General features: G+C 37.7%; 1 protein-coding gene across 7 annotated transcripts in view; it reads left to right on the top strand.

Moving 5' to 3' along the window:
* The window catches only part of INO80 (INO80 complex ATPase subunit), a 139,256-nt gene that overhangs the window by 69,774 nt on the left and 53,839 nt on the right, over positions 1–15,643 (top strand). For all 7 annotated transcript variants that reach the window (XM_043555624.1, XM_043555625.1, XM_043555627.1 and 4 more), the window contains 3 exons: positions 1,338–1,405; positions 2,101–2,194; positions 2,966–3,137. In XM_043555624.1, coding sequence (XP_043411559.1) covers positions 1,338–1,405; positions 2,101–2,194; positions 2,966–3,137 — 334 coding nt within the window. The remainder of the gene's footprint in view (positions 1–1,337; positions 1,406–2,100; positions 2,195–2,965; positions 3,138–15,643) is intronic.

The raw sequence follows: 15,643 nt of genomic DNA on the forward strand, positions 1-15,643 counted from the left end.
TACTATGATAGTAATCTGTACAATATCAAGGGTTTAACTGGTTGACCTAATGTCTCTGGACACTTCCAGATGCTTTTCTGAATGTGGAACGTGTGTGTGTGGGTGTGGGTGTGGGTGTGGGTGTGAATATGTACTTGAACCAAGAGAGGTCACCAAAGTTCTCTGCCTCAGTACTGAGATTATTTTGTGTGTTTTATTTTACACTTGGTGTGGGAGAACTGATTGGATTTCAGATTAATTTACCTTCCTCCTGGAATCAGCAATGACAAATTTGGTAAAGGTGAAGTGGTTGTTAATATAATATGCCAGTTCTATTCAGAAAATACTTGCATGGGTCAGTTCTACACCTGTGAGTGAGAGTAGCCTTAGCTTCTGGATTTTTTAACAAGCTCCCAATGGATGCTTAAGCACATCCACATTTAAGAAGCATGGTTTTAGAAAGTTCATTCTGTAGAAGAACAATATAAGCAGCATTATCAAAATAATTATCAACAATATTTAGTCTAATGAAACTGAAGTTGAGGCACATTTCTTGGGTTTAATTTTTTTTTAATGTTTGTTTATTTTTTATTTTTTATTTAAAAAAAATTTTTTTTTCAACGTTTATTTATTTTTGGGACAGAGAGAGACAGAGCATGAATGGGGGAGGGGCAGAGAGAGAGGGAGACACAGAATCGGAAACAGGCTCCAGGCTCTGAGCCATCAGCCCAGAGCCTGACACGGGGCTGGAACTCACGGACCGCGAGATCATGACCTGGCTGAAGTCGGACGCTCAAGCTCAACCGACTGTGCCACCCAGGCACCCCAATGTTTGTTTGTTTTTGAGAGAGTGTGAGTGAGGAGGGTCAGAAGGGAGGGAGACAGAGGATCTGAAATGGGCTCTACGCTGACAGCAGCGATTCCAATGCAGGGCTCGAACTCACAAACTCACAAACCACAAGGTCATGACCTGGGGCGAAGTTGGACGCTTAACTGACTGAATCACCCAGGCACCCCATCTTGGGTTTAGAATTCTTTGTGTTAACTCCAGGCTTTTTATTCAACTAGATAGGTGGGGAGAAACGGGAAACATACCAGAGCTGTAGCACTGTTTTGTGTAGTATGTGGTTCCCTGAAATAAAATGAGACGACTTTGAACTTGTATTGCCTTTTTATATGAATATTAATTACTTAGTACTTTCTGACATTTATGCCATGATTTCTGTCTGGTAATATGGCAACAAACCTCTTAAAAGTAGAAGCAGTTTCAAATCTAAAAGATTCTCTTTAGTTTTGAACCTCTAGTTAACTTCCCAGTATTTATATTGAGTTTGGATTCATTTTATTTTACTTCACAGGTGGTTAAGGGTTCTTCTTTCTCCATTTGCACCAGACTATATCCAACAGTCTCTCTTTCACAGAAAAGGTGGGTATTTTAATATTTGGGCAGGAAAATATACCAGGGATTTGCCAGAATGCTCTTTGATTTGCTGAGTGACTGATTTGCAACTAGTAATGGTTTTGCCTACTTGCTGGGTCTGTATTTATGAAGTCTTGATAAACTTTAAGTAAATTAGTTGTCTTCATCTGTAGATGCTATGATTTGTGGCTATAACAGGAAGCAGTAAAAAATTATTACATTGACCTTCCACCTTTATTTTTTACCTGCCTCTTAAAGACCTTTTTAAACCCTTGAAACTTGACAGAGACAATGCAGGACTATCATTAATGTGACTTAGTTCCTTCCTGCTTAGTCTAAGGGAAAGGAGCAGCTCAGCTTTGAGCATTATCTAGAGTATTAAGGCAAAGGTTCAGAATCCTCAGCTCTGTACTTATCTTTCTCCTGCCATGATAAAAAGAGAAAAGCAATTAGACAAGCTACCAAAAAGCCGAAAGGTAGCCAGTGAGCCAGCTCCATTCTGCCCCATTGTATGCCATATCTCATAGGTCTGCCTCTCCCACTTGTGATTGTAATACAAAAATATGATGCTATGACTTAATCGTAGTGGCTGAGACAAAACCTTTGGATATCTTTTCGTTCTTAAATAAAAACTCAGCAGTTCAGTAGGCTTTAGTTGACTTGCTCGCTGTTGGGTTTAACTTTGTCCTTTGATATTCCAGGTGTTAATGAAGAAAGCTGTTTCTCCTTCCTTCGCTTTATTGATGTATCGCCAGCAGAAATGGCAAACCTTATGCTTCAGGGACTTTTGGCCAGGTGAGAAGTTTGCTTAATTTGATGACAGAGCAGTTGTGGATAAATAGGGAGAGAGGTTGGACTGTGAAATTAAACATTTAATATTATATCATCTTAACGAGCCTTTTTTTTTTTCTTGTTAAGGGTAAAAATTGTTATAAGGGAGTTCTAATTTTCTTTGGTCATTTAATAATTGCATGATACTTCATAATATACCTTATATAAAAATTATTTAGGCTTCCCCCTCCCCCAAATGCTACCAGAAGGTCTTTAAGTCATCTTAATTTCTAGTTAGTTTAGTATGTTGTATTTGCTTCCACAGGGCAAATAATGGCCATTGAGTCCTTTAGTTAGTAGTGATTGCAGCATAGCCTACCTTAAGTCTTCTGGGAAATTTAGTTCTATGTTTTTTTTCTCTGGAATAATGGCTTTCACTTAATGTTATTATTTTGTATTTACATAATAAATAGTGACCTTGTTAGAAAAGGCTATTTCCCTGATATGAGGATGTTTTTATAATAGAATTTTTGTGATAAAGTTAAATATTCTTTAAACGAGGAGCTTTACGGAGGATTTTAGTTTTCATAGTAGCAAACCAAGTCATGCCAAAGATAGAATTTATGGAAGAAAAGTACGAAACAGCTTTATCTGAAAGAAGGAAAGAACTGTTTGTAAATGTTCAAGATTTACAAAAGAGACATGTGAATGAAAGACAAGGTTCCTCGCTGCTATGAACTACCCTCAAACCTCCATGGAGCACTGAATAAGCATGTCTGCTGTGGTTTGTTTCAGATGGTTAGCTCTTTTCCTGTCTCTGAAAGCCTCCTACAGGCTCCATCAGCTGCGCTCCTGGGGAGAGCCAGAAGGGGAAAGCCAGCAGAGATATCTGAGAAACAAGGATTTCCTTCTTGGGGTTAATTTTCCACTCTCCTTTCCCAACCTTTGCAGCTGCCCTTTGTTAAAGGTAAGCAATTATTTCACCATCACTTATCTATGTTAGTACTCCCCTTTCCTTTGTATCACTAAAAGTAATAATAAAGTAAGTGAGGGCCTGATGAACCCAAAATTTCCAGAGGAAGCAGTGTACTGAGTTATAATTTAATATATTGATGGTGTGTGTGTGTGTGTATCATGTGTCTATGCATATGTGTATATTTAATGTGTATTTTGTATATAATTTTATTATAAAGCGCACAGATATTAAATATACAACTCTTTAAATTTATTCATGTGTATACACTTGTGTAACTACGAAATTATACCTAGATTAAGGTATAGAACATTTCCAGCACCCAGAAGTCTGCCTCAGACATCTTCCCATTTGATACCTCTAGTTCGGAACAAACCAACTATTCTTTCATCATAGGTTATTTTTACCTGTGTTCTTGACCTTAATGTAAATGAATTACCCAGTATGTGCACTTTTATGTCTAGCTGCTTTCCCTTAATATTGTGTGATTCATCCATGTTGTATTATAGCATTTCTTTTTAATACCATGAAGCATTCTATTGTCTGAATAGACCACAATTTATTAACCTGTACTACTGTTGGTGGATATTTAGGTTGCTTCCATTTTGGGGCTATTGTAAATAAAAGTGCAATGCATATTCTTGTACATGTCTTTTGATAAATGTAAGCACTCATTTCTTTGGGGTTTATATCCAGGAATGAGATTGCTATATCATCAGGTATATGTAGGTTTAGATTTAGTAGCCACTGCCAAACAGCAAAATGGTTTTAGAAATTTTTCAAAATGGTTTTAGGAATTTATACTCCCACAAGCAATGTGAGAAGTGTGCTACTGTTCATCATCTTTGCCTGTACCTGATATTGTCAGTCCATTTTGTTCAATTTGCAGTGTGATCTTGTGATTTTAAGTTCTATTTCCATGAAAAATAATGATGTTGAATACCTTTTCATATAATTGTTTTGGCCATTGTAGAATAGGTAAGGGAGAAAGTGACAGAACATAAGGGTATACATGTAGGTCCATATCATAAGGGACACCATCAGTTACTGCAAGGATTTGGATTTTATTTTGAATGAAATGGGTAACACTGGAGAATTTTGAGAAGAGATTTATATATTTATATGTTACAGTCCTTCAACAGAATTAAAAGTTTAGAAGGCATGGCATTATCCTTGTGTCCTCTAGAAAATTTAATGGGTCATTAGTCTTATAGTTAATTGCTATTGAACGCCCGATATTCTTTGGTTGAATATGGTATTTGCTCCCTGTACACTGAAGAACCCATATGATCTCTGTTTCCCCAATTGGTTTCTCAAGCATTGCTCCATGTGCTTTTTTGGACTCTGGAGATAAGACTGGTAATGTAAAACAGACAGTAGAATTAGATTCCGGTCCTACTGGAATAATGTAGTCAGTGGTGGCAGGGTGACTTCTATTAGTGAGATACTGTCTGATAGAGTTGCTTAACTTCCTATTGACTGATTTCACCTACGTTTGGTAGTTTTTTATTACTCTAGTTATAAATAGTTGCTAGTTTTATTTTTGGTACAGAAAGCACCATTTTCTTAAGAGTTTATTATGTATTCTTACGTAGATACTTGCATCTTACTTAACACTCACATATGCCTTCCCATATGTGTATTCAAACACACCGTAGTGTGTTCAGTGCGTGTGTTCATTGAGGTCCTTGTATCAATTAATTTCCTGAGGGGCACCTAGGTCAGTTAAGCATTGAACTCTTGATTTTTGTTCAGGTCATGATCTCACGGTTTTTGAGTTCAAGCTCTGTGTCAGGCTCTGTGCTAAGAGTGTGGAGCCTGCCCACGTGCTTTCTCTCTCAAAATAAATAAACTTAAAAACAAAATGTATATTCTGAGAAATTCAGATGTGGGCAGTATGCCTTATGGGAAATTGGTAGTGAAATCTTTAAGTTTATCTAATTGAAGTTAGATTTGCTTTCATTTCCTCTTTAATTTCATGTTGTAAATGGATACTTGCTGCCATAGTGGCTTACTATGTATACTAACTTGCTGAACCCCAGTAGGTTGCAGGTAGCTGAAAGCTAATTCTTTATGTGTAGAAACACCATTCTGCTTTCGGTCTCATCATCCTTATCTCCAACACGTATATATTGATATATCAACCAGACAGTCTGTTTTGCCAGAGTTTGTTGATCTATTCTAAGAAATTGCTGCTTTCAACTAAGCAGAATTATCTTTACGTGGTATCTAGCCTTAAAGGTTAACATAACTTCTGAATTAAGAATTATTTTGTTGAGACTCCATATGTAACAATTAATAAAAATATAATAAAGCTCATTATATCTGTGGCCTTTGAAGTGTGACCACAACTCAGTATTTTTTCTTAATATTTTATATCACCATCTGATAAGCGTATAGATATACAAAATATTACATACACATACATACTCTTTGTAACGGTATTCACAAAACAATACTTAGCCTTCATGTACAATGTACTGATTTTTTTCTTGTTTTGTTTTTTTTTTTAACGTTAGTTAAACCTACTAAAAAATGACATCATGACTCTCACTGCTCACAGTTTGAAAACTACAGCATTACACGGCTCCATAATATTAGAATAGCCAGAGAACTAAGTAAAGAGAGTCACCATGTAGAAGATTCTGGATCATTCTTTTTAATAGTAAGAAAAGAAAGAAACTAACATTTGGAGCTTATGAAGAGTCTCACTTTCTGAATATGGAAGAGAAGACCAGATGTTGCTCAGAAAGCAGTATGCACATTTCATTGTGTAGTTACCCTGACCTGTAGTTAGCAGTCAAGGTCCATCTCTTGGTATATTCTGGTACGTACCTGTTATATCCCTGGTATTCAAAAATTATATAAATAAAGATAAGTAATTTTTTAAAAGTTTTTAAAATTAAAAATTTTTTAGTGTTTATTTTTGAGAGAGAGAGAGGGCGACAGGATCCCAGGCAGGCTCCACACTGTTAGCACAGAGCCCATTGTGGGGCTCGATCCCATGAACCATGAGGTCATGACCTGAGCTGAAATCAATAGTCAGATGCTTAACTGACTGAGCCACCTAAGCGCCCCAAAGATAAGTAATTTTGAACAAACCCAGCTGATTGAAACTTGAAGAAAGTAGTTCGTTATGGGAACTATCCCCCAAGAATGACTTTGTTAGAATGTGTCTATTACTACTACTTTCTTGTTTCTCACACTGGCTTCTGTGAACAGATTTTTTTTTTATTCAAGAAGCATTTATCTAGAGAACATTGGTTTTGTCTGTTTTGCAAAGCAGAGTAGAGAAGGAAATTTAGGACACCTAATCTTTTATTTTTATTTAATTATTTTATGTTTTTTTTTTAATTTTTTTTTTTTTAACGTTTATTTATTTGTGAGACAGCATGAACAGGGGAGGGGCAGAGAGAGAGGGAGACACAGAATCTGAAGCAGGCTCCAGGCTCTGAGCTGTCAGCACAGAGCCCGACGCGGGGCTCGAACTCACGGACCATGAGATCATGACCTGAGCTGAAGTCGGATGCATGACTGACCGAGCCACCCAGGCACCCCAATTTTATGTTTATTTTTGAGAGAGAGAGAGAGAGAGAGAGAGACCGAAAGAGAGAGAGCGTGAGTTGGGGAGGGGCAGAGAGAAAGGGAGACACAGAATCTGAAGCAGGCTCCAGGCTCTGAGCTGTCAGCGCAGAGTGCACCACGGAGATCACACTCATGATTTTTGAGATCATGACCCCAGCTGAAGTCAGATGCTCAACCTACTGAGTCTCCCAGGGACCCTGGATGCTTAATCCTTTAGAACAGATGCCCAAAATTCATAAGTAAAGAATATAAAAGTTAAAACTTAAGATGCATAATATTTTAGCATACATACACACACCTACATACACTTTTAGGGGCGCATGGATGGCTTAGTTAAGCGTCTGACTCTTGATTTTTAGCTCAGGTCATGATGTCACGGTTCATGGGATTGAGTCCTGCGTTTGGCTCTGCAGTGACACCATGGCACCTGCTTAGGATTCCCCCCTCCCCCCCATCTCTGCCTCTCCCTCGCTCATGCACATGCTGTCTCTCTCTCAAAATAAACTTTAGGGGAAAAAAATACTTTGAAATTTCATAGTCTACTCTGATCCTGGCAGTTTTCCATTAAAAAAAAAAAAAAAGATTGACAAAAATGAGTCTCTTGTCAAAAGATAGCTCATCAAATATTGGATAACAGCATTGAGGTTTAAATGTAATGATTATTGTGCTGATGTTTGAATTTATCAATTGATTTTTAAATACAAGGTCTTGGGCTCTTTTGTGTGGGATAAATACATCATGTGTTCTTTGTGCCTTTCATTCATGATATGACTTGTTTGCTGTTCTTGAGGTTTAAAAAATACTTCTGGGGGCGCCTGGGTGGCTCAGTCGGTTGAGTGTCCGACTTCAGCTCAGGTCACGATCTCGCGGTCCGCGAGTTCAAGCCCCGCGTCGGGCTCTGGGCTGATGGCTCAGAGCCTGGAGCCTGCTTCCGATTCTGTGTCTCCCTCTCTCTCTGACCCTCCCCCGTTCATGCTGTGTCTCTCTCTGTCTCAAAAATAAATAAACGTTAAAAAAAAAACTAAAAAAAATACTTCTGGCATGATGGATATAATTTACAAATCTTGTGGAAGATGACTTTATTTAAATAGGGATCTTACTATGGAATCTCAGAATTTTTTATTTTCACAGAAAATAGACTTATAACTGTGTTTATTATTTTCGGTAAATGTCTTAATAGTATAACGTGAGAGGTATTTGCTATAATTCAGATGGTGAATTACAAACTTAGGAAGGGCAAGAAAAGTTTTGAAAGATTAGAAAAAGACTGACATAAATGTGGAGTCCATCTTTAAAAGTCGGAGTGGGAGGAAGAAAATTTGGGAGTGACACGCAGTACCCTAACAAAGTTATTAGGGAAGTTAAATTTTTTTTCTAACAAAATTAATGACTCTTGAACTCAACAATTCTAAGAAAAGCTAACTTGATTCTGAAAAGAGCATTTGCTTTGCTTTAGTAGATTACAAGCCAAATGGATTAGAGAGACAGAAGTAATAGGTGTTGTATGTATATTAAACTTTTTATGTCTTCTTTTTTGTTGCCTTGGCTGTCCTTCTAGAGATATTAACATGCATATGGGGAAGTGCATAAATCTTAAGTGTACATACAGCTGGATTACTTCACAAAATACTATTGGAACTCTACTCCAGAAGTCCCTTGTGCCTACTTCCTTCCATTCACTCTTCCTCTCCACTGCCTTGACCTCCCCACAAGAGTCACTGTAGGGAAATATTTGGTTGTTATAACTCCTTTTGTGAATATTACTGTATGCAACTTTTAGTGAAAATTCATATGTATTTTGTGGGATATATATCTAGTAGTCAAATTGCTAAATCATGGAGTATGCATATGGTCATCTTTAATAGATAATGTCGAACAATTTTCCAAAACAATTGCACCAATGTTTTCGTTCTCATTAACATTATATGAGAGTTTCTAGTTGCTCCACATCCTTGCCAAAATGTATTAGTTATTGTTTGTTCATTTTAGCCCTTCTTTGTGGTGGTATCTCATTGTGGCTTTAAATTACATTTTTCTTATGAATAATGATGTTGAATATTTTTTCTACTGCTTATTGGCCATTTGGATAACCTCGTTTATGAAATTCTTATTCAAGACATTGCTTATTTTTCTATTAAGGTATCTGTATTTTCTTAGTGACTTGTAGTTCTTTATGTATTGCAGATTTCTCCCCTGCAGCTAACTTTTGCAAACTCAACAGTGTCTTTTGTTAAATAGTTAGCATTTTTGTGTCGTGTTGAAGAAATCTTTGCCTATACAAAGGTCATGAAGATAATCCTGTATGTTTTTCTTCAAAAGTTTTTTTGATGTACCTTTCACATTCAAATCTACAAGGAATTTTGGTAGTTTTTTAGTCTGGTAAAGATTATCTTTTTTTTTTTTTTTTTACATATAGATATCCATATTCATTTGACCCAACTCTATTTTTTGAAAAGACCATCCTTACTGCACTCAGCATCGTTTTTGCCAAATCAGTGGCTGTATCTATATGGGTCATTGTTCCATTAGTCCATTTGTCTATCCTTGAACCAGTACCACTCTTTTTTTTTTTTTTTTTTTTTAAATTTATTTACTTTTGAGAGAAACAGAGACAGCTTGAGTAGGGGAGGGGCAGAAAGAGAAAGAGAGAGAAAGAATCCCAAGCAGGCTCCATGCTGTCAGCACAGAGTCTGATGCGGGACTCGAACTCACAAAACCATGAGATCATGACCTGAGCCAAAATCAAGAGTCAGACGCTTAACGGACTGAACCACCCAGGTGCCCCAAACCACTACCACTCTTTCTTAACCTATAGCTTCATAATAAGTCTTAATAACTGGTAGCACAGATCCTCTAGCTTCGTTTTTCTTCAGTATTGGCTTTGGCTGATCTTGGCTCTTTTCATTTTTATGTAAATGTTATCTTTTTATTATTATTTGTTTACATTGTTATGTAAATTTTAGAATCAGCTCGTAAACCTTATTTTTTTGTTTAATGTTTATTTTGAGAGAGAGAGAGAGAGAGAACATGAGCAGGGGAGGGGCAGAGTGAGAGGGACAGAGAGAATTCCAAGCAGGCATTGTGCTGTCAGCTCAAGGCCGTCGCGACCACAAGATCACAGCCTGAGCTGAAATCAAGTCGGTTGCTCAACCGACTGAGCCACCCAGGTGCCCCTAGAATCAGCTCATAAATCTTATTTTAAACTCTTTAGCATTGTAGACACACAGGCCACTGTTCTCCAAATGTTTTTTGATTATGTCCCCCTGTTAATTAAACAGACTTAACGCATTTTGCCAATACCTATATATTATTTAAAATGTTATACATGTACTAACATGTTACAGTTATTTTCATTGTGAATTTTACATTTGAAGTTTTTTTGGAGACTATTTGGACAGTAAAAGAAGCCTAATTGAGTAAGGAATGGTGATGGAGAGGAAGACCCAGTATTTCCTTGAGGAAATACTCCCTTTTCTTCACAAACCCTTCTCTCTTTCTCTTCATGCTATTTTTAATTGTAGGATACCACGAGCCAATTGGATTGAGAGAAAAGTGTGCATTGATTTGTGTCAGAAGAACTTAGTGATTGAATGAATCTCTAGTGGTAGAATGTGATCTTGGCTTAATGGTTAATGCTCCTTTTTTCTGCTGATTCAGACTACCTTCAGAGTAGCCTCCTCTCAGTGTTAGTCTACACCCGCAGAGATCGCATGTAATCAGTGTTGTTTACCACCCTGTTAGCAATATCTGCTGTGAGCAAGGTGTGTTAACAGGTTAAAACCTGTTTTCGGGTTTGAAAAATTATTCAGGTATGTAGTAAAAACACACACAAACTTAAGGACTTTAAAAACACAAATGAGGGGCGCCTGGGTGGCTCAGTCGGTTGAGCGTCCGACTTCAGCTCAGGTCACGATCTCGCGGTTTGTGAGTTCGAGCCCTGAGTCAGGCTCTGGGCTGATGGCTCAGAGCCTGGAGCCTGCGTCTGATTCTGTGTCTCCCTCTCTCTCTGCCCCTCCCCCATTCATGCTCTGTCTCTCTCTGTCAGAAAAATAAATAAACATTAAAAAAAATAATAAAAATAAAAACAAAACAAATGATTCACTTTAAGAGTGGAAAGAAGACAATTAACTGCCAGATTGATAGTAGATGATTAGTGGTAAAGTTTAGAATGGGAAATCACCTTAGATTGAAATGGACAAAAAGTCGTTATAGAAATTGTATTGTTTTAATTGGATTTTGAGTGATAGGGATCTGGGTGGGAGGAAGAATATTACAAGTTAAAGACTGGAACTAAAATAAAAGACAGTAGTGAGAGAAAGGGCCAGAAAGGTAAATTGTAGGAATCTTTGAATGCCGGTCTATTGGGTTTAGATATTAACCTAGGAGACTCAGCCTTTTCTTGGCTTGCTTTCTTGATGCTACAGTTACAGCCTAGGGGAAATTAAATTTTGGTGGCTGCTATCAAGCGATGGGAGTACTCTGATAGCCAGTTTCATGAAGGCCACTTAATCACTCAGATCACTAAGCACACCAGTGAGGGATCTCTGTCATTGGTATTTGATGAAAATTAATCTCAGAGTGTGGTGTCAAGAAATATTGGACACAGGAGTCCATGTTAAGGAGAATGTTGAACAAAAGTTGTGAGTATCAAGTACTAAGGACTCAACAGAAATGGTTGTAACTAAAAGATTATGAAGCAGGGGTCAAGGGATTCTGATTTATTTCAATATGGAGGAGCATTGTCAGTGAAGGAATCATTTCCAAAACCCAGAGTTCAAGAGAAGATCCAGAGAGAATGATAAATTCTATATTAAATGTAGAGCAAACACACAGGAGTAAGATTAGTAAGTCTTTGTTGTTATGAGTGCAGATCGAACGCAGAAGACTGTAGGGATTTACAGGGAGAAAGATGCTGGTTAGGAATTGTGAAAAGTAGGTAATGAAGTGTGACAGACAAAAAGAATAGGAGGGTATTTCAGGAAGGACACTTGGGTTTAAGGCAGAGTTGCATTGTAGGAGAGAGGAGACTAAGATTTGAAGACATTTTAAAATAGAAGAAGGCAGCAAAGAGGGAGATTGAACATGCAAGAGAGACAATTGATGGGGATGCAAAGTAGTTAAGTATCCTTTTTATATGGCAGAAAACTCCAGTGAATACTGTTAGGAGCTCTGTAGTTAATAGGAAGGTACTCTCTACCACAAAGAATATTTTACTCTGAAACTAAGGTTAACATGAAAAAGAAAGTGTTGTTAAGCAGCAGTTCTATCCTTTTATTTTTCATCATTCCTTTTCCTTGCCCAAGTGAGAATGCAATTTAACTGTTTGGACATTTTATATAGTAGTCCCTCTTGTGTTTGGGGCCTTGCACTTTCAAAGTTAAATGAATGTTTCCTGAATGACTTAGTATTGGTGTGTTGCGTTTGTGTTAGTTTTTCCTTTGGAACTTGGTGTGTATTCTCATCTAAGGGAATGTCCTCCCGCCTGAAATTAAGTATGATCTTAACTTCAGAACTTAAAATAGAATTTTGTGAAGAGTTATAACATTTCCTTGGAGGTTGAGAAATGTGGTAGGATTGGTAACTTGTTTGATCATCCATTGATTTTTATCAGTGGATACATTGTACATCAGTTATTTTCACCCTGCAGTTGTTTTTGATCAGGAGCTTGGGAGCAACTTGGGTTGGTGGTTCTGGCTCAGAAAATCTTAGAAAGTTAAAGTCAAGATGTCAGCTAAGGTTACAGTTATTTGAAAGATTGACTATAGCCATAGGAGCTACTTCCAAGGTAGCTCACTTACATGCCTAGCAAGTTGGTGTTGGCTGTTGGCTCAAGGCCTCAGTTCCTTTCTGCGTCGACTTTTACATGGGGCTGCTTGAGTATCCACATCCCAGATAAGTGATTTCAGAGAGAGAAAGTGCAAGAAGGAGCCACACTGCCTTTTATGACCTAGTTTTGGGAGTTCTGCAAGGAGAGTAAAGTAGGCTTTACCTTTTGAAGAGAAAGATACCAAAGAATTTGTGTACATATCTTAAAATGACCAGAGCCTCTTACTGCTGGGCTGATGCCTTTATATTACTTTTTTCATGATAAAGTTTGTTTTGGTATTCCCAGTTCTGAGATTTTGGCCTGGGCTATTGATGGGTTCAGACTGTGATGTGACATCACGAAAGTTCTTAAATTGTGTTGCTAAGGATGTTGGTATCGGGCGCCTGGGTGGCTCAGTTTTTTAAACGTCCGACTTTGGCTCAGGTCGTGATCTCGCAGTTTGTGAGTTCAAGCCCCGCATTGGGCTCTGTGCTGACGGCTCAGAGCCTGGAGCCTGCTTCAGATTCTGTGTCTCCCTCTCTCTCTGCCCTTACCCACTCATGGTCTGTCTCTCTCTCTCTCTCTCAGTAATAAATAAATGTTAAGAAAATTTAAAAAAAAGTGTTGGTATCTCTCCCTGCTCTCTGTATCACTCATCTTGTCTACAGTTTTATTAGCCACAACAAATGTCAGCTGGGGAAGATACTAAATACATAATGGTATCTGGCTTTCATTTTCAGCAGGAATTCATTGCTCAAATGCCCTAAGTCCTTGTAAGCAAAATTTTTTTTATTGCAAGCTCTGTGTATTCTGTATCTTGCATTTTCATATGATTTGCCAAGTTAGTTCTGATTATGGAACTTTGATTATTTGTAAACATAATGGAAAGATGATATTTTTCCAACTCTTTGTTTTGCCTTCATTTATGGTACTAGAAAATGGAATAAATAGCTTTGTTTCACTATGCAAAGTAAACACAAATTATGTTTTAAAATTTTGATGGAAGTGGGGTGCCTGGCTGGCTCAGTCAGTGAAGTATGTGATCTTGATCTCGGGGTTTTGAGTTCATGCTGCACATTGAGTGTGGAGATTACTTAAATAAAATATTTAAAAACAACAACAGTAAAGTTTTGATAGGAAACATGCAACTTGAATCCAGATTCCATGTTCAAGATCAATTTTCAAGGTGAATTTTGGGGTGATTCATTTTTTTTTCTTATGTAATCTTTATGCCCACTGTGGGGATCAAACTCATGACCCTGAGATCAAGGGTTGTATGCTGTACCAGCTGAGCCAGCCAGGCACCCTTGGGATTATTCTTAAGTGGACAGACCTGAAAGAAAAGAGGAGGGAAAATGGTAAAATTGGAAACACGTGTCAGAATTCTTTTTCTTGTGCTCCTCAAATAATTTTAAATAAAATTCCTTTGGAGCTACCAAATTAGCTTTGAATTAATTTTCCAGCATTCAGCTTTGTCCTCTTAATGCAGAATATTCTTCATTCTCTTTGGTGCCTTCATTTGTTTTATAAAGAGTAGTAATTATTGTTCCAGCAGCCTGTCCTCTGAATATAGCTTCTTGTCATCAGATCCAGGTAAAGGCTTTGTTCTTATTCCTCTAAGGAGACAGATAATGAGTGTTGACTTAGCTACATGTTGTCATCTTGTTCCTGGTAAGCTACATCAGATCCCATACTACTTAGTCATTTAGCAGTCTAACCCAGGCCTTGCCTCTTTCTTTTCCATCATGGATGTGAATGAATCTACATGGTGAGAAGCTCCCCCCCCCCCCCCCCCCAGTATGCCTGTAAAACCCTTGTTCTCACTCTGCAGTGAATGTTAAGTTTGAATTCTGTGTTGCAGAGTTCAAGGAAGTACCGTTCTCATAATACTGGCTTTGGGATAATATATAAACATGAAGAAACTAAGAACTAGGCTAAACACACAGATCAGATGACACTTAGGGGTGTTATAAACAAAGTTTAGGGCCTTTTAAACTCTAACTTGACGCGAATGCTTGTCTGGTATTTCTTTCTCTTGTGATGCTTGTGCAGCAAAAGTCAGCATGGTTCTCTGTGTTCCGCTTGATTTTTTTTTTATGCACCGCCCTGCTTTACTGGTGAGAATTTTAAGAAGGAATAGTAAGTAATTAGTTCATATTTTTCATAAATTCGTTCTCACACACCTCCCTCCTGTGGGCTCTGGCCAGATCTCTTTTCTTGTACAGTTTTGTAGGGTTTAAAGAGTACAAGTCTCACACACATGAGTCTTTTTCTCTTTTTAATATTGTTTTGCTTAGAAGAATAAAGACATGGCACTTAGTCATCTTTTGGGGGGGGCAAAATGGATTTTATGCTGTATCCAGTTAAAAGTGATGACTGGCAGAAGTAGAGTACAAGGTATCCCCCGCTTTTCAAAAGCTCAAGCTTATGCCACTTCACTTTTAAGAAAGACCTGCATTCATACCTGTTTCACTTACTAAAAGAAATCGGAAAAGGATTTTTGCTTTTACAAAAAAAGGGCAAAAAGCGGAAATAGCGTTCAGCATTTATTTCACATTACAGAGGTGGTATGCACAGGAGCAGAGTGTGTCACTGCCAGTCTCCTTTCCCGGGAATGATACTCAGCATCAAACCTCCATAGCTCTGAACTGTGTCTGTGAGCATCTGTGCTTTATTTCAATTTATTTTGTGCATCTGTTAGCAAGATGTGTTCTAAGGTATCAGAAAAGCTTAATTAAGAGAGGTTATTTTTTGGGCCTGGGAATGCTCAAAAATTTTTCCATAGAGAGTAATGGTAATTGCTTCTTGACTTTATGCCATTTCAGCTTATGAAAGGTTTCACAGGAAGTCTCTTTCGGGTGGCAGGGGAAAACCTGCACCAGTCTTGATTCCATCTCCTATATCAGTTTCAGTGAAACTGTTGTCATGGTAATGGTCTACATAGGCATCATGTGTGTTGGAAGCTTTACATACTCCACAGCTCTGTGAACTAGCTCATCAAACTTAAAGGGCATTTCAGATTTTGCAATTCAAAGTACGTAAAAAAATAAAATATGCGAGAGGATCTAAACATAAAGAATTGTTTTTGAAGAGTGGTGTTTAAGTTTTA

Source organism: Prionailurus bengalensis, chromosome B3 (assembly GCF_016509475.1).
Source record: "Prionailurus bengalensis isolate Pbe53 chromosome B3, Fcat_Pben_1.1_paternal_pri, whole genome shotgun sequence".
Taxonomy (NCBI): domain Eukaryota; kingdom Metazoa; phylum Chordata; class Mammalia; order Carnivora; family Felidae; genus Prionailurus; species Prionailurus bengalensis.